Here is an 18,951-nt window from a genome sequence, read left to right on the forward strand (position 1 = left end):
TCTGGGCCTCAGTTTCCTTATCTGTAAAGTGAGAGGACTGGGGCAACCTGAAAGCTCTAACTTTCTGATTGTACTCAAGACACCCCTAAACACCAGCGCCAGTAAGGAGCAGGCGGGCAGGCGCGCCAGCCGGGCTCCCCGCCTGCCGGGGGAGCGCGGTTAAAGCCTGACACAGCGGCCCCGCCCCGCGCCCCGCCCGCTGCCTCGGTCACCCGCCGCTGGGAGGGCCGGGCTTCCGCCCTCCACGTTGTTGTTCCCGACGTGGGCCACGCCCCCTTGGCCTGGGCTGTGGACGCCTCGCCTTTACCGCCCCCACCCCAGCCCCCGAGCAAAGGGTGGCCTCCGGGGTGGCAGAGTCCGAGTCTCCATCCAGATCAGACACGCGTGGACAAAGACAAGAGTTCAGAGGAAGGAAGGAGAAAGGCATGGTTTTAAATGGAGGATGGTTAGAAGTAATGGGAAGGCCAGGGCACGACTGCGGGATTCCCCTTTCGGTGTTCCGCCCCATGTTCACTCGGTGGCCCCATCTGTGCCCGCGAATGTGACCCTGCAGACGCTGGCCCTTTAAACAGAAGGCTGGCGGCGCGGGGTGTCCATGTGGAGCTGCTCCATGCCGTGTTGTCCTGCCCGCCCATTGGCCCGCGGCCCGGTGACGTCGCCTAATAGGATGCGAACGCACTGCGGGGGGAGGAACGGAGACAAAACGCGGAACCGGATCGCCACTCCGCTCCCTTCTCCAGTTCTCTGACAGTCTCCTGCCGTCAGCTCCGCCCAGGGGCGGGTCCCGGGGGAATTGCGACAACGGGGTGGTGGCGGGATTTAGGTCGCGGGTGGGTGGAGCACAGAGTTGTAGGGTTCGAGCCAGTCTCACCATCCTAAAGTTTCCCTCGCCTGGGCTATCCTTATTTGAGCTATCTTAAGTCTTGAATGTTCCACCCTTCCTGCCCTCCAGCAGGACACATTTTGTCGTGGGTGACCAGACACGCCGCCCTCGCTCAACCTGTGGCTTGCCGTCGGGGCGGGGCGGGGCGGGGCGGGAAAGCGGAAATACAGCGCGCAGACCCAGCCGCGTCTCCTCCCGCCCCCGCCTGGGCCACGTGTGCGCGCGCCGTCTGCGGGGCGGGGCCGTCCCGCGCAGGCCCCGCCCTCCCTTCGTGAGACGCCGCGGCCCTGCGGGCGGGGGCTCCGGTCCGGGCTTTGGCTGCCGCCCCGGTGTAGTAGCGGGGGCGGCGGCCGGGGGCAGCGCGGCTCCTTCCCTTGTTGTGTGTGTCGGTGCCTCCTCGCCATCTTGTTGCAAAGCCCTTTCTTGTCGGCGGGACTCCCGGGGGCCGCGGGGCGGGAGGCATCAGAAAGGAGGAAGGGAGGGAGGGGAAGAAGGGAGGCAGTGCCGCCTTTTTTTTTTTTTTTTGCATCACGTTTTTTTTAAATTTGCAAATTTATATTTTGCAAATATTTTGGGAGACATTGATTTTTCTCCCCGTGCTCCCCCGTTCTTCCCTGCGGAGTGCGCTGCGCCGCCCAACCCTGTCGCCCCCCGGAGGTGATCCCTCCCTCCTGCCTGCCCGCCAGCCTGACCTGTGCCCGGCTCGCGGGCCGCAGCCTCGGCCCCGGCGCGCCCCCGGCAGCTCTCGGCGCGATGAGCATAGAGACGCTACTGGAGGCGGCCCGCTTCCTGGAATGGCAAGCGCAGCAACAACAGAGAGCACGTGGTGAGCGGCCGGGCTGGGCCCCTGGGGCACTAGGGAAGGGGAAGCGAGTGACCCCGGTGTCTGAGCCCAAGCGAAACCACGGCAGGCCCCCCAACCCAGGCGGCCTGCGAAGCCGGGCAACGCACGGCTACCCGCAAGAGCCGCCGCCCGGGGAGGAGTGATGTGGGCAGTGAAATTAATTAATGAATTCATTAACATGCAGCAAGGGACGCGGCTCCTGAGGGCGTCATCCCAGCTGCCTGGCACCCCTGTGCACCTTCCGTGGGGGGCTTCTTTTGCGTGGGCCGGCGGAGCCCTCGGTAGCGCTGAGGACGTGTGAGCCGGGGGGTGGGGTGAGGGATGGTGTTGCGTGGGGGTGGCAGACCCGCGTGTGCGTGCGTGAGTGCACGGGGGATGTGTGATGTGCGCCTAGGGAGAGCGGATGAACGGACGTGTACACGGGCGTGTGTGTAGCACACGAGTGGGCGTGTGTGTAACGGAGTGGTGGTGGGGATTACTCTACGCCGAGCAGCTCTCCGGCTTCCCCGGCCCCGTGGGGAGGGTGCGGGGGGCGCTCCCGGCAGATCTACGCGCTGCTTGGGGCGGAGGCGGCCTTTGCAGAATGAAATGACATCGCGTGTCTTATGATCCTGGCCAGCCCCGCCTGACCCCGCCTCCCAGAGCTGGGCTGGGTCGCGCGTCAGGGGTTTGGGCGAGAGCCGGACTAATTGGGTGTCTGCAAAACGGCCTGCGGGTCGCTGGGGGCAGCCCCCAGGCCCCCCTCGCTGCACACCGCTTTAGCCGGTGTGGAATGTGGCGTGTCTGCGCGTTCCAAACCCGCTCTCGCCTGGAATGTTGCGTGTGCTTGCGTTCCAAGCCCGTTGGTTACACCGGGTGGTGACGTGGACGGGCTCCGCCCCCGACCACGTGCACCGGGGACACTCCCGCTGGGGACAGCGCGGTCCGGCCCCTCCTCGCCGCCTCGCGCTTGTCCGGGGGCGGGGTCTGGGCGGGGCTGGCAAGGGGCCTGGCGCCGGGTTGGGCCCTGGCCCCGGCCTCTGGGCATCTCCCTGGGAGAGCCTTTGCCCTGCGGAGGAGGGGCCGAGCTCACCTGTCGGTTCGCCCCATCTCCTGTGTTTGATCCCGAGGCGAGGGAAACCCTGAGAATCTCAGGGCAACTAGACATTTAGAGCTCACATCTTCCCACTGACCCCCAAAACGTTCTCACTAGACCCCCCCCCCCCGGCGGCAACGTGCTGGGCCATGCTGGAACAAGTCGGGCTGAGAAGGGGCAAACTTCGGTGCTCCCTCGACAGGGAGACGACGACACTAATGTCTCCTATCCCCACGCGCCCTGGGTGGTCTGTATCTTCAGGTGGTGCTGTAAAAAGAGGGGCTGGGAGGAAAGACCTTGCTTTCCCAGACTGCCGCGAGGGCCTCCACCCTGCAGCGGCGTGTGTGCAGGACCTGGGGACTCCCGTTCCCTCCCAGCCCCCCACAGACCCCCTCTGCAGGGTCGGTTGTGGTGGAGAGTGCTTCGCTCTCCTTTCCTTTCTCTCTGCCTATTGTTGCTTCAATGATGAGTCATGCAGGAGGTAGTAGTGTGTGTTGTGTGCGCGCGCGCCGTGTGCCGCGGCGGCGGCGGCGGGCGGGGGAGCGGCGGCGGGCGAGGGGCGGGGGGCTGCGGGGCCGCCGGCCTAGTCGGGCAGCTACCGGCCTCTCAAGGTCAAGAGTCACTCGAGATATTGGAGACCTAGATGCTTGGGTTTTGCGGAACTGATGGGCTGAGACATCCGCCCACACTCTGCTCCCCCTTGTTTTCGGGGTCCAGAGCAGGGTCAGGCAATGGACAGTGCAGTAGTGGTGACCGAGGCTGTCCTGCCTATGGGCCCGGTGGTAGGGGGAGGAGCGTGCACCAGGTTTGGTGAGACTGAGTCACCTGCTGCTACCATCAACACAAGGCAGTTGAATACCTATTGTGTTTCCACTGTGTACCAGGCCCTCTGCTAGGGGTGAACAGGATTGATGCTGCTTTTACCCCCAGGGAATACTCGCTGCACCCTCCCCTTCCCACCCTTTCCCAAATAAGAAAGCCCAGAGCTGCCCAGAGAGGTGGAAGGTGATGTGGAGGAACCCAGGAAGGGTTCTCTCCTAGGAAGTTACAGAGCCTTGCTCCTCCCCAGGGGGTGAGAACTGGGGGCAGGCCAAGTTCAGCTGCCCAGTCACAACTTACTGGTGCTGGGTCAGGGGGTCTTAAGGGATGGGTGGGTGCTATAAAGCCAAATCGACTCCAGAAACCCATGTACAGATGGCCAGACCTGGTCCCAGCAGTTTAATCTCCAGAATTCATTTTCTTCTCCCCCTTGATGTTCTAGCCTCTGACCTAGAGTGGGAGGAATAGGAGAGAAGGGGGTGGCATGTGAACCTGCTGACCAGAACCACTTTGCTGGTGACCAGCTCGGAGCAGGGATCCTCTTGTCCATTCCGCGTTTCAACCTCAAGGGAGGTTTCCTGACCTAGACCAGTCAGTTTGCTCACATGATGAACCTCAAGATGTTGTGCACGTGAATATGTGAGACAGAAGACAGGAAAGGGCTGAGCCATCCTGGTGCTCAGCAAGAGGGCCTGGCCTGGTCATGCAGGTGGCTCAGATGCGACTCCGTTCTGTCTTGATTGAAGAGAACTGGTCTGAATGTCCAGAGGCTCCTGACCAAGTCTCGCCTTGGGCGTGCCTTAAGCACCAAGCTCCCTGTTAGCACTTGGGAGGGGAGAATCCCTGGTGCACGTTCTGGGCCACCCAGTGTGGACTCCTCCACCACCGGCCCTGTGCCTCCTGAGCCTCTGAGCCACAGTAGCTTGAGAAGGTTGAAGGGAGCACAATGTCCATGCTCTTAAGTATAGGCTGAAGCCTTGGCCCCTGGATCACCCCAGAGGGTTCATGCTAAATTCTTTGGGGGCAGCCCAGGGTGGAGCCCAGGGAAGGTTCCAGAGTATGAGTGCGTGTTTGTGAGGGAGACAGGGAGTGCACCCATGGGTGCAGCAGAACATTATTGTAAGGAGCCTAAATGCAGACTGCCCCTGAGGGAGGCCTGCCACCAGCAGTTTGCTTCCTCTCCAGTGCACAGGGAGAGGGTCGCTGCTGGGGGGGGGGCGCAGGAAGCTTTGGTAGGTTGAGTCTGGCATGGGGCACCCCCTTTTCTTCGCTGCCAGTCAAGCTTTATCAAGCTGGTTCAGCTGTGATAGAGCTTTGCTGTTCTCCTGGGTCCTTCCTGGCACCTGTGAGAGGAAGTGGCCTGGTTCTGGAAAAGAGAGGGTGAGACGGAGCTGAGCTTTGGCGTTGCTTTAAAATATGGGGAATGGGTGGTTTGCCTGCAATGTGAGTTCCCAGAGCACCTGTCCTTGGGACTTGGCCCTGCCTATCCCTCTGCCTGTGGAGAATGGATCACTTGCCCCAAGGCCATGAAAGTTTAGGTCTTGGTTCAGTCAGAGGAATGGGGGTATGGGCTGTGTTGGGCCCTGAGCTCCAGGGCCTTGTCTTCAGGGGAGGTGGGGAGTGGAAGGGTGGAGAAGGGGATGGGGATGTCCTAGGACGGGCCTAAGAAGGGCTCCGTAGCTGGAACTCTGCAGGCTTCCTTGCCAGTGTGGTTTGTGGCAAGCTGGAGAGCAGAGAGCTGGTTTTCTCTGGGGCTGTAACATAAGCCAGGGAGAGCAAGGCCTGGTGTGTTGGAGCAGGCCTGCATCGGCCTGGCATTGCCCCTTCCTGAAGGGCAGGGGAGATGCGGAAGAGGCCCACTGACCAGCCCAGCCTCTGCACTCTGGCTGCTGGGAAACCACTGAGTGCTCCCCCTCTCAGAGCACTTCCCCCTCTACTTCCTCCTTCCCCTTTGCAGGAGGGAGGGGCTGGGGGCAGGCCTAGTTCACACTCAAGCTGGTGACTGGCTAAAGGACCCTGAGGCTTCAGGTTTTCTGGGGCCTCTGAGCCAGTAAGACATTTAAGGGGTTAGTGCCCTCCTCCTCCCTAGGGGGGAACTTAGCCAACTTCGGTCCCCCGCCCCACCCAAGGTGGTGGCGTGTTTGGGGCGTGTCCACCAGCCAGAGCTGTCAGCTGTGTTAGTCAGCAGAGGGCTGAATCCAGGGCCGTCCAGCCAGCGCCCTGGCCTGAGGGTTGCAGACTCTCTGAGGGCCAGCTCAGCCCTGTGGCCTGGGAACGCTGGAGAGGACAGGGCAGGGTGGAGATGGAGAGGGGCCTGTGGGTCAGCTCCTGAGCAGGCTTCACCTTCCTGCTGGGCTTTCAGCAGACTGCTGGGGCGCCGGGTTCCACGAGTCCTTTGCCTTGCTGGACCCCTATTAGGAAGCCCGCTTTCCTCTCTGCCTGCTGCTTACCTGTCCAGTTTGTGCTGCTGCTGGTGGCGGGGAGGGCAGGGGGATTGGGGAGAAATGATTTCTAACATGAAAAGGAGCAGAGAGGGAACAAGTGTGTTTGTTGAATCGTCCCTGAGGAAAACAAAGGCCTTGGGACCTAGCCTGGGAGTGAAGAGTCCTGAGCCATTTCCTCATGTGAAGGAAGGTGATGTCTCTGTCCTGCCTCAGATGAGGAGGCCTTGTGAGGATCCAGGGGGGTGTGAATGTGTGCGAGAAGATACCTAGTGAGCATAGTTGGCACAGCAGGTACAGAGCATCCGGCCAGACGTCAGGAGATTTGCTGTGTGACCCTCAACAAATCACTTTGCCTCTCTGATCTGACTTTACCTCATCTGTGAAATGAAGGTACTGCCTGCCCTCTAGAAGGTGCTTGGTAAATGTCACTGAAGGCCTTCCCCAGAAGGAGTGCTCTGTCTGCGCCCCTCTGTTCTCCCATGGTGGCCTGTGAAGTCTTTTATGGACTGGGCTCTGCCCACCTCTCCACCCTCCTCAGCCCCCTGTCGCTCCCCATCCTCCCTGCTCATCACCTGCTGTGCTGGGCCTGCAGCATCCTCTGACAGCTCCTGCTCTGCCTCCCCTGACCCCTTGTCCCTCCCCCAGCCTGGACTGTTAGCCTGTTACTTGTCCTCCCGCCCCCTGCCCCAGGCTGTGAGCTCCCCAGGGCAGGGACCAGGTCTGCTTTATTTGTTCACTGCTGTTACCCCAGTGCCTGCCTGGATGTGGCTGGGTACTTGTGGTGTCTCAGACAGGGCAGGGCGTCGCTGAGCACTGACCGGGATAGGGTCAGAGGATGGGTTAGGGTTGAAGGACAGGTGAGACTGAAGCCCAGGCCTGTCAGCCCCACTGAGATGCCCCTTGTGTTCTCTGTGCGTAGAGGAGCAGGAGCGGCTTCGCTTGGAGCGGGAACGGGAGCAAGAGCAGAAGAAGGCCAGTAGCCTGGCCAGATTGGCACATGCCCTGCCTGTGGAGGAACCCCGCATTGAGGCGCCACCCCTGCCTCTGTCCCCACCGGCACCCCCACCGGCTCCCCCGCCACCAATTGCCACCCCCACACCACTGACTGTCATTCCTATTCCCGTAGTGACCAACTCCCCTCAGCCACTGCCCCCACCCCCACCGATGCCCCCTGCAGCCCAGCCTCTGCCCCTGGCACCTCGGCAGCCAGCCCTGGTCAGCACCCCTGGACTCAGCATTAAGGAGCCTGCCTCCCTGCCCACCAGGCCGCAGGTGCCCACCCCTGCTCCCCTCCTGCCAGACTCGAAGGCCACCATTCCATCCACTGGCAGCCCCAAGCCTTTGCATCCCCTCCCCACACCCATCCTGACCATAGCACCACACCCTGGAGTCCAGCCTCAGCTGGCCCCCCAGCAGCCACCCCCACCCACGCTTGGGACCCTGAAGTTGGCACCAGCTGAAGAAGTCAAATCCAGCGAGCAGAAGAAGAGGCCTGGGGGGTGAGTGAGGCATAGTTGGGGCTGGGGGGATGGAAAGAACTGTCCACCCCCTGGGCTGTGTGTGCAAGAGAAGTACCCTCCCATGCTAGCCCTTCAGAGGCACGTCCTGCTGCCCAGAAGCACCTCCTATATTTGGACACATTGTCACTGTGCCCATCTCTGTCCTGGGAATGAATGGCCATCGCCCTCTGTTCTCAGGCTTCTGTGTTCTCAGACTCCCTCCAAGGCTGAGGCTTATGGCATTTCCAGGCCTCTGGACAGAGTATTGGATTATGGGCCTCCTGGGTGAGGGTTGGGGTCAACCGGCTGTTTTCGAGGCCCAAGAGCCTTGTGTCTCCCTCGTGGATGGCTGAGTGGGATGGAGGGTTACAGGGCTTGGGGCTTATGAGCATAGATGTGCCCTCCAGGGCGTGACCGCAGCACTGCACAGAACAACCCCTCTTTTGCTGTTTTTATAGAGAGAGAATGTTGGGGACAAAAAGCCTGTGGCAATTTGTGGGGTGGCGGCGAGGGTCAGGAAGGCCTCCTAATCGGGGCCCTCCTCTCTGAGCCTCCTGTCTGTCTGGGTTTCAGGATCGGAACCAGAGAAGTCCACAACAAATTGGAGAAGAACAGGTGTGTGTGGGTGCGTGTGTGACTCGGGCCCACCCCGCCTGCTCCCAGGACTCGCCCCACCGTTGGTCCCCCGAGCGCTCCTTGGGCCTTCCCTCCCCGCTCCAGCCCCCGCCCCCGGCGTTGGCTGACCCGCCCTTGCTCCCTCTCCCCAGGAGGGCCCATCTGAAGGAATGCTTTGAGACCCTGAAGCGTAATATCCCAAACGTGGATGACAAGAAGACGTCGAATCTGAGCGTGCTGCGGACGGCGCTGCGGTACATCCAGGTATGGGGGAGGGAAGCAGCGGCCGGCGGTGGCGGCGCCAGCTTCCTCCCCACTTCGCGGCCCTCCTTCCCTAGCTGCGGCCCGGCTCCGCCCTGCCGCTCTCCCCGCTCCCCCGCCCGCCTCCACGCGGGCGCTGAGCACATGGCCCGGCTGACGTCAGCGGGGCTCCCTGCCCGGGAGGGGGCGGGCGGAAGGGCGCGCGTGCGCAGAGGAGAGCGCGGCGGCGCTCCCCTGCCCACCTCCCCCGCCAGGGTGCTCCGCGGAGCCCCAGCGGTCCGCGCAGCGCCGCAGCCTCGGCGTCCCTGGGACCTGGGAGGCGCGCGCTGTAGACTCGCTTGGTGTAAAACCCCGAGCCCGGCCCCGCTTTGAGCGTGCTAGTGCACCCGCGGGTGAGAAGGCCGTGGAGCGAGCCCAGCGCCCCAACCCGTTCGCAGTGCCTGGGCGGGAACCCGGGTTCGGCCTGTCTGTCGCTAGTTGTGGGGGCAGTCTGGGCGTGGTCTCCGTCCACACTGCAGCGCGCCTGAGGCCCCCCACTTTTACCCCAGAAAGATTAAGGCCTTCTTGGTGCGTTCATTGAGGTGTCACGACCCGAGTTTGGGGCTTGGGGGGAAATGCGGCGGTCTGGGTGACAAATACGCTGGGTGTCACCAAGCCTTAAAAAAATTATACTTTCCTCCGAACTGGGTTAAAAAAAGGGGATCCCTCTTTTAAAGGGGCTTTCCTGGCCGTGTTCCTCCTGCTTCGGGCACTGGCTTCCCTCTGCAGTACCGGTGGTGGGGGCTGCCAGAGAAGACAGTTGCCATGACGGCCCTGAATTTCGGTTTCCCTGGAAACCGGCGGTGGGTTCCGCGGGCCGGGAAGGCTGTGGGGGATGGGGCGGGCCGCCACGCTCCGCTGCCGTGGAGACGGAGAGCGGTTGGGGAATGGGAGGGACTTAGGGATCCCTGCCCGCGTGGGGCGGGGGCAGGGTGAATCTGGTGAATCTCGGGGTCTCCTTGTTGACCCACTTGAGAAGCCTGGAGTGCTGGGCAGCGTCACAGCCCCTGGGGGAGGGGGCAGCGAGAGTCCGGCCAGGGTAGGACTCTCGGGCAGCTGCGGGACGCCACCCCTCCCCCGGCCTCGACTGCAGGGTCACAGCCCTGAGGTAACCGGAGCCTGACTTGATGGGGGGCGGAGGCGCAGCTTCGCGACTGCTCCCAGCCGGCGGCTCCCTCCGCCTTCCACCTCACGCGAACGCGCGCCCTTCCTCCCGCCCTCCGGGGCGAGGGGGAGGGGCTGGCACGCCTCCAAGCCACTTCCCGGCAGCCGGGAGGGGCGGGACCGAGCTCGCGGATTGGCTGGGCCTGGATGGGGGCGGGACTCCTGAGCGTGCGGAGGGAGGGTGCGGCCGGCGGGGAGTGACGCAGCAAAGCCGGGTCCGCGTGGGTGCGCCCGTGCTCCGGGAGGGGCGGGGCCTCGCTGGCGACCGGAATTGCCCCGGGGCGGGAGGTGGTGCCCTGGTTTTCGGGGTGGCGGAGGGGGGTCCCGGGAGGCTGTGAAAGGCAGGATGCTAATTTCTGGAGAACTTGGGCTTGGGTATAATTTGCTGGTCTTTCAGTCATTCGGCCTCTTAGCAAGTCACTGTCTACATGCTGTGACATTTCCTGTGAATAATCAATTTCTTCTCCTGTACGGTGATGCTGAATGGGAAAAAATAATAGTATCTTTGTCAGGAATGTTAGGCAGGTTGGATGGGATTACTTTTATATGTAATTCGCAGCAGTCTTAATAGTAATTATTATCGAGTAATAAGAAGGATAGAATGGCACGTTCCTCTTTATAGATGCCTAGATACGTACTTGGGGAGGGGCGCCTTGCCTAACGTATAGATTTGAAAAGAATTCAGAAATACTCAGTGGAAGCAGCAGAACGAAGCTCCTTAGGAGCTGGGCCTGGGTTAAGTAGGAAGTGGAGTGGACCCCACGCTATCCATAAGGGATACTTGTTCCAGTACTGATAATAGAAGCAGGAACACTTGTGACAGATTATAAACAAGTAAACATACAGAAGACTGCCAGGAGGGCATAATAGGGACAGGTGTGGCAGGATATGTTCTGGGAAGGTAGGGAAGTCAGTGCTGAGGAAAGGACATTTGAGCTGAGATGTGGAGGGTAAGTCAGGGTGAAGTAGGCAAAGTGGGGGGCAGAGAGCCCAGCACAGGCCGAAGTTTTTCCATTGGGGGGGGGGGAGTAGGATGCGTGTTTTGGAAGCAAAAGATAAAACTGCATGGTGGCGCACACCTGTAGTCTCAGCTACTTAGGATGTTAAGGTAGGAGGAATGCTTGAGCCCAGGAGTTTGAGCCCAGCATGGATAACATAGTGAAACCCCCCATCTGAAAAATAGAAACACAAAAGACAAACAAAAAGTTGGTTAGGGGCCGGGCGTGGGTGCCTGTAATTCTAGCACTCTGGAAGCCTCGAGGTCAGGAGTTCGAAACCAGCCTAAGCAAGAGCAAGACCCTGTCTCTACTATAAATACAAAGAAATTAATTCCAACTAATATATATAGAAAAAATTAGCCGGGCATGGTGGCGCATGCCTGTACCTCCCAACTACTTGGAAGGCTGAGGCAGGAGGATTGCTTGAGACCAGGAGTTTGAGGTTGCTGTGAGCTAGGCTGACGCCATGACACTCACTCTAGCCTGGGCAACAAAGCGAGATTCTGTCTCAAAAAGAAAAAAAAGTTGGTTAGGGTAGTTGCCATGCAGAGATGGAGGACAGCAGGTACAAGAGAAGAATCAGAACTTGGTCCTGGAGAGGCCAGTGGAACAGTGTAGACTGAGGGCTTTGGTTGTATGCTGAGAGCAGGCAGCCATGGGAAAAGGGGTAGACCCCAGCCAGACTCTAGAGTGGCCTGGAGGTGGTAAAGGATTTGAAGAAAGCCACAGTGAGTGGACAGAGACAGGAAGAGGAGTAGACAGGTACCAAACCATACATCCAGGTAGTCACAGAAAGGAAATGGGTTTAAAGTGAAGCAGTTGTGGACTAAAGTTAGAACCTGGGGAAACTACAGGGGCCCTAGGCCTGTGGAGAACTGGATTAGGTGAGAAGAGGAAGTTTTGACCCATGACACTCCCTGGCCCCAAAGTCTAGCCACCCCAAAAGTGGGTAGGGTTCAAGATATACGCTTCCAGCCCCTAGCAGTCAAGTGAGGGCTGACTCACCATGGGCCCGTTGTTGATGTGGCCTCTTTTGATGTCACATCCAGCCTTGGCCTCTGAGGGTAGAACCAAGTGAGTAGCCAATAGGAGGGGTGTGTGTGTGTGTGTGTAAGGGGGAAAGGAGGTCTTTCCTACTCTTTTTCTAACAGAAAAATGGGGTCAGGTTAGGAGCTCACAGGGGCACAGAAAAGACTTTTGGTGTAGAAGGGAATTGAGAAATGAGACACATGCTGGCCTTTCAGAACTGCTAGTAGGCTTTGTACAAAGGGAAACTGGAGCCCCTTAGACAGGGGAGCACTGCCACAGTGTGGAAGGCATGGTACCTGTTCCTATGCCAGGGGTTGACTCCTAAGAGGCGGAAGATTGCCAGTGAGCCTGGAAATGGTGCCATGAATAAGGGGACCTCCCTTTTGATGTTCTCAGTGAAGGGTGTGGTATCATCGCCAGGGGAGGAAGGCCAACCTGGAACCTTAGTGAAGGACTGAAGCCTCTACAGGATTACTCAGTTGGAGTCAGTGAGTGCTTTTGAGCACCCCGAGAGCCATTTCTCATTGACTAGTTTAGCTCAGGTATAGGTATAGAAAAAGGGGGACGTTCAGCAGCCTGGGAAGTCTAAGGGCTGTGGGCAGGGTGGTTGGGAGGAGAGGTGGGGTACAGTGTATAAATGGAACATTATCTAGAGGCAGCACGTGTGGGCATGCTGGGGTATAGCCCAGGAGGTCGGAGAGGAGGTGTGGAGCCAGCAGGTGCTGGGGAGGAGATGGAGGCAAGTCATGGAGATGAAACAGGGAGGGGTGGGGTCACAAAGTCTGGTAGGTCATTTTCCAAGGATGTTGAAGTTACCAAGGAGACAAGTGAATGGTGAGATAGAAGCAAGCATAGGATTGTTTGGGGTTTGGGGGGAGAGGGTTCCAAGGAGGCAGCTTGTGGCATTGGTGACTGAACAGTGAGTATGAATGGTGAGGGGGCCTTGGGTCTGATCAGGGGAGTGGAGAAGGTGCAGAGAGGGGTGCAAGAGGCAGCAAGGCTGCTCAGGAGAGAGTTGATGTGCGGGGTGGGGAAGGGCCCCATGTGTGGGTGGTGCTGAGCTGGATCCGTGCTTGACCTCAACAGTGCCTGCCTGAGAGCCCACATTCCTGGGATGCTGGGCCCCATTGGGCAGAGGCATGGACCAGGGTGCGGGCATGGTCTCCCACAGCCTTGTCAGGCTGGGCCTCTGGTCGCTGCAGACTTGTCCCTGTGGGTTGGCGGATGTGGAGAGATGCTTTGGGGTACCGTGGGCACTGAGGCTGTTGCTAAGGGTGTCTTTCCCTTACTCTGTCCCCCAGTCCCTGAAGAGGAAGGAGAAGGAATACGAGCATGAGATGGAGCGGCTGGCTCGGGAGAAGATTGCCACACAGCAGCGGCTGGCAGAGCTCAAGCACGAGCTGAGCCAGTGGATGGACGTGCTGGAGATCGACCGCGTGCTCCGGCAGACGGGCCAGCCTGAGGACGACCAGGCCTCCACCTCGACCGCCTCTGGTGAGCCCTGGCCCCTGTGCTGTCTGTACCACCCTCAAATGTTGCACCCTGCCCCCCAAATTCCAGCCTCCCTGGCCAGGCTTTTGCCCACTGGAAAAGATGCCACTTGCCCCAGCCCTGTCATATCCCCAGGCCCCCGCAGGCATCTGCACGCCCAACCACTTGTTTCCCAAGCTCTTCTGACCTGCTCCCTGCCCCCTGTTCCCCCACAGAGGGTGAGGACAACATAGACGAGGATATGGAGGAGGACCGGGTGGGCCTAGGCCCACCTAAGCTGAGCCATCGTCCCCAGCCGGAGCTGCTGAAGTCCACCTTGCCACCCCCCAGCACTGCCCCCGCGCCTCTGCCTCCACACGCCCACCCCCACGCAGTGACCCTGTCTCCTGCCCACCTCCCTGTGCAGCAGCAGCCGCCACAGCAGAAGACCTCTCTGCCAGCTCCTCCTCCCCCACCGGCTGCCCCCGCCCAGACGCTGGTGCCAGCTCCAGCCCATTTGGTGGCCACGGCTGGGGGCGGCTCCACAGTCATTGCCCACACGGCCACCACCCACGCCTCAGTCATCCAGACTGTGAACCACGTTCTACAGGGGCCGGGTGGCAAGCACATCGCCCACATAGCCCCCTCGGCCCCCAGCCCTGCTGTGCAGCTGGCACCTGCCACACCCCCCATTGGCCACATCACAGTGCACCCTGCCACCCTCAACCATGTGGCCCACCTGGGCTCCCAGCTGCCCTTGTACCCACAGCCCGTGGCAGTGAGCCAGCCTGTGGCGGTGAGCCACATCGCCCACACCCTCTCGCACCAGCAAGTGAATGGCACAGCTGGGCTGGGGCCCCCAGCCACCGTCATGGCAAAGCCAGCTGTGGGGGCTCAGGTGGTCCACCACCCCCAGCTGGTGGGCCAGACAGTGCTCAACCCTGTGACCATGGTCACCATGCCCTCCTTCCCAGTCAGCACACTCAAGCTGGCTTGAGGATGAGGCCACTCAGAGGCCCCCAGTGGGGGCAGGGAGGGGGACCTGTCCCCCACTGTCCCACCCACCAGCTCCACACATTCCAGCCAGGCCCAGGCCCGTCCCCCCCACACCCACCCCCAGGCCTCCTAGGGGAAGGGGGTGCAGAGACTCTGAGCCAGGGGAGGGAGGGGCCGCCCCAGGGAGTTGGGCACAGGGCAGGGGCTTACCCTGCTGCACTAGGACTTGATAAAATGACTGATGAGAGATACTCTGAACGTGCCGCCTGTCCGGCCTGGTGCCAGCTCCAGTGCCGTTCCTGCTTCCCCACCCTGTCCCCTGAAATCAGTGCGATGTGGATGTCATGTTCTCTGACTTCTTCACTCCCCTGCCCGCCTTCCTGTGCTGCTGCTGCTGCTGCTGCTGCTATTACTGTCTGGTGAGGTGGCCGAGTGCCCTGGGTCTCCCCACTAGAGCTTCAGTGTTCTCCTCCCAGGCCTTCAGAGGGGAAACGGGGAAAGCAGAACTGGAGCCACTTGGCCCAGAAAGCTGGGGATGGGGTGGCAAGGGGCCTTGCTCTGAGCACAGGTGACAAATCCTAGGAAGTGGCTGGTCTGGAGTCCTATCCAGACAGGTTAGTGCCCCAGCCTGGGGCTTCCTGGCCCAGTTGCAGTCACTGTGATTCGTTACAGTAGAAACTATATTTAATGATTCTCTACCAACAATAAACCAAACCCAAGCTGTTGCCAAGCTTCCTGAACACCCCCCTCCAATCCCTGCCACTGGGCTCTTGACCTCAGGAAGGCAGGTTGGGGGTGGGGAAGGAGGGGCTTGGCTGTCCTGCCTTCTGCCCCTGTCCCCTGCAGCTTGTGTCTAAACTGGGAGGAGAGCTGTCTGGACTTCTATCCCTGTCCTTGGTTCTTCATTTCAAGAAGGCAGCAAGGAGGGACGCTTTCCACTCCCCTGCTTCCCTGACCTCTGCTTGGTGCTGTGCCCTGCCCCAAGGGATAGGTGGGCCTGGGTTTGGGTGTCCCTTGCAGCTTGGGAGACGTGGGCCACCATCTGGTCTTGGGTCCAGGAGCCTAGAAGCCACATTGCTGAGGCATCAGGGCGTTAAAATCCAGAGGCTTAGCCAAAGCCCTAAACCCTTCCCCAAACAAGCCCTGGAGGACCTACACAGAGCGGGGCCAGAGCTGGATCAGCACTGCGGAGGAGGCTGCTGCTTCTGCTTCTGCTTCTCTGCCTGTCATCTCTGTTCCTGAACATCCCCCATTCTCCAGTGGGCAATTCTTGAGTGTGCCCTCCCTGAGGGACTGCTGTGCACTGCTACCTTTCTCTGAGAAAAGGTCCTTAATTGGACCAAGGACAGGGCTGAACTTGGGCTGGGGAGGAGTAAAGAAAGGGGTGCTGTGTTAGGGGTGCTATTTCCCTGCCTCTGCCTTGGCAGACTGCTTTGGCCTCTCTTCGTATGTGCGTATTTATTACAAGTGGCCTTGCGTCAGACACACTCAGTTACATGCACCGTGCACACTTGGCCCCCCACCTGGACGCACACCAGTGGCCTTTCCATGTGGGAGGAGTGTCCATAGGTGTGAAGTTCACGTTGACAACTGGGGCAGGTAGTGGGGCCAGAGGGGAGAATTCAGCATTCTCTGGAGTGCCCTGCCAGGCACGGAGGAGGCTGGCACAAGTCTCGAATAGATTCTCCCTTGAAGTAAAGACTCCGTAGCTGCCTAACAACTCCCTTTCTGTTCCTTCCTGGTCCTGGAGACTTCCAGGGGACTTTCTTATTTGTCTCTCCTGGGGTTGGGGAAAGGGACAGCTAGGGACCAGGTCTCCACCCTCAGAGGCCTGGAGGAGGGAGCCCTGCACTCATGCCAGCACAGCACCCCCGCCTCACATGCTTGCTGCCTTCCTGCGGCCACAGCCACCTCCGCCCCGCAGCCTGGCTCTTGGGGGAGCCAGTTTCACTATTGCCATTGTGACAACAATGGAAAGAACAGAGGGAGAGTCCAGGGCAGGCCTGACACACCAGGACAGTCAGAGCAGCTTTGGCGACCTCGCCCCTCCCTCAGCCTGTCCACCTCTCCCTGCATCCTGAGGCCAGTCGCCCCCGGGCCTGCACAGATACCTCATCATCTACCCACCGCCCCCCAGCAGCGGGGGCCTCCAAATCTAGTGCCGAATGACTATGTCCAGATTGGTGACAATGGGTGTTGCTATTGTTTTTGTTGTTGTTTGTGAATGCTGTGACGCTGTGTGCCCAAGTGGGCAGCCACCACCCAGCCCTTCCTTGGGCATCCTCCTCCCCCCACCCCCAGAGCTGTCAGGACTACATCTATCCTCACCCTGTGGGACCGCCTGCCCCTGCCCTTCCAGCCTGGGACACACACAAACACACACACACACACACACACAATACTCTCTTCTTACCTCTCATGCGTGTTTTACTTTTTGATGTTCAGAGTGGCTCACTGGCTGGGAGTCTTTACCTCGGGGAGAGGGGGAGGTTGGTTCCTTGGGGGAGCCAAAGAAGGGCAGGGAATGCCTGGAGGGTAACTAGGGGGTAATCGTAACCCCTGCTGTCCCTGCTCTCTCCAAGAACAGCTTCTCCCCCCATCCCAGGGTCCCACCCCCATCCCCTAAAGAGGTGGCCCTTGTTTACAGTGAGGACTCGGTCACTGTGTCTCCGTTTCCTGAAATATAAACTGTAGCGACCCCAGACTGTAGAGATTTTTATGTGTTTGGATACATCTGCTGTGTGGGGGGAAAAAACTACAAAAACCCTAATTTTGTACATATTGTATTTTTACTATTGAACTGTATTCTAGTGGCTGTTCATGTTCCAAGACTTTAGGTATTGAGACATGAATACTATCTATGTAATAAGCACTTGCCTGGAATAAAATATAAAACTGAAATAAACCTGCACTGAAACCTGAGATGGAGCTGCCAGCCTGCAGCATCTGGGTCATTTTATTGCACATGGAGGCAGTGGCCTGCAGGGGAGACGTCCAGCGAGCAGCGGGAAGGAATCACCTGTCCTTACCTATTGCTGGGGGCATCACCCTCAAGCAACGTCCATCCATGCTGGTCAACTTTAGAAAAAGATCTGGGACCTTCCAGTTCTGATCCTGATGCCTCAGTGAGCTATGAAAACTGCAGTTCTGGTCTTCCTTAAACTTTTGCAAAGCTTTATGTTTCCTCAAACCATTTTTACAAACATTATCTTGTTTCATCTTTTAACAGCCCAGTGAAGTAAATAAGCCAAGAACTAGCCCTGTTTTGGCAGATAAACAGGTTTGGGGTGGCCAGGTGACTTGTTATGGTCACATAGCTAGCCTGGGACCTTGTAGCTACAGACCTCTCAACTCAGTACAGAGTTCCTCCCCGAGCATTTGCTACCCTTTGTCCCTAGGCCAGTCCTAGAGTCAGGGATCCATTAAAAAATAGTAGAGGGGCGCTAAGCATGATGGTGTGTGCCCGTAGTCCCAGCTACTGGGGAGAGTTGCTTGAGCCCAGGAGTTCAAGACCAGCTCGAGCAACACAGCAAGACCCTGTTTCAAAACAGACCTAAAAACAAAACAAAAAAACCCCACACATACAAAAAAGGTAGAGAGGAATTGCCCAGGATCTGGGCACAGGGCATGACAGCCTTCCTAAGAAGCTGCTTCTGAGATTGTAGTTATGACAAAGGAATTAGGAGAAGAGGTTGGAGATTGGGGGCCAAAGAACACTGAAAGCCACAGTCTCAATGTTCTCAGCTCAGCCTACAAACATGGGCCTGGAAGACCCTTGTTCCCATAGTTGCATCTTCTCTCCCCACAGCCCTTTGGCAGCTGTCTTGGGACTAAGTTGGGGCAGTGAGGGCCAAGGCAGTTAGCTGGGCCAAGCTGGCCCAGGCTGCCTGGTCTTAGCATGTCTACTCCCTGGTGGCACGTGACTCAATCTCAGCAGGGGAACTGACTCTGCTCCCTCCTGGGGTGGATGGGAAAACGAGTTACCCTTGAGGAAGGGAGTTGTGGCCACATGTCTTTGGGATCCTGTTTTCTGAAAGAGAAGGACTCAAGAAAGTTCAGACCAGGTCCTCCCCATTGCCCCACAATTGTGCCAGTCCTTTCACTTGTGGGGAGCAGGCTCCCTCTGCTGGTAGCTCAGGGAAGAGCTGGGTCATTTCCATTGGCCCCTGGCGCCACTTTAGGGGAAGGGGTTAGGTTAGGTTTAACCCTTCCTGGGTGCCCACTGTGCCAGACCTACACCTAGCACTGGGGATACAGATGAAGACCCTGCCTTGGTAGCAGTGACTCAGCATCATCTGAGGACTGTCACTAAATCTTAAGCATAGGCGGAAGCTGTACTCAAAGGACAGTCCCTCCATCTCAGCTAGAGCCTGTAAGAAAAGGACCTGTGGTCAGGGTAATGGAAAATAAAATCCCAAGTATGATTCCAGTTGCTTCCATACCAGCTCCTGCTTTCCAGGGGTGAGGGTTCCCAGAGATGGGGTTTCTCACTCTCCTTACCTTCAAGAGTGCCCCTGCCTCAGCAGACCCATCATTTTGGCTGTGGGATTCCCTCTGGTCCTAGAATCCCAGCCTTATGGTCTGGGGGAGTGGGTAGGGATGGGAGTGTATGAAGAAATGGAGTCACTCCCAGGCTAGTTTATCCCTGGGCCTTTGGTGAATTTCTTTTACGTGGTCACAGGAGAGGGAAAAACTTTTTTTTTTTTTTGATACGGGGTCTGACTCTGTTGCCCAGGCTGGAGTGGAGTGGCACAATCATAGCTCACTGCAACCTCCAACTCCTGGCCTCAAGCAATCCTCCTGCCTTAGCCTCCA

At 59.0% G+C, this 18,951-nt stretch overlaps 1 protein-coding gene across 1 annotated transcript; it reads left to right on the forward strand.

Moving 5' to 3' along the window:
- Positions 1–1,205: 1,205 nt before the first annotated feature.
- MNT (MAX network transcriptional repressor) lies at positions 1,206–17,058 on the forward strand. The gene is made up of 6 exons (XM_012740802.3): positions 1,206–1,709; positions 6,985–7,564; positions 8,138–8,179; positions 8,332–8,443; positions 12,972–13,164; positions 13,377–17,058. Exons 1-6 carry the CDS (start codon positions 1,637–1,639, stop codon positions 14,135–14,137), a joined length of 1,761 nt encoding a protein of 586 aa, XP_012596256.1. The 5' UTR covers positions 1,206–1,636; the 3' UTR covers positions 14,138–17,058.
- The last annotated feature ends 1,893 nt before the right edge of the window (positions 17,059–18,951 follow it).

This window comes from Microcebus murinus, chromosome 18 (genome assembly GCF_040939455.1).
Source record: "Microcebus murinus isolate Inina chromosome 18, M.murinus_Inina_mat1.0, whole genome shotgun sequence".
Classification (NCBI taxonomy): domain Eukaryota; kingdom Metazoa; phylum Chordata; class Mammalia; order Primates; family Cheirogaleidae; genus Microcebus; species Microcebus murinus.

Excerpts from the sequence above, each read along its gene's own strand:
- MNT (XM_012740802.3), top strand. The coding sequence starts at position 1,637 with ATGAGCATAGAGACGCTACTGGAGGCGGCCCGCTTCCTGGAATGGCAA. Across the intron at positions 1,710-6,984 it reads GCAACAACAGAGAGCACGTG|AGGAGCAGGAGCGGCTTCGC; the intron begins GTGAGCGGCCGG and ends CTCTGTGCGTAG. Across the intron at positions 8,180-8,331 it reads AACAAATTGGAGAAGAACAG|GAGGGCCCATCTGAAGGAAT; the intron begins GTGTGTGTGGGT and ends CCCTCTCCCCAG.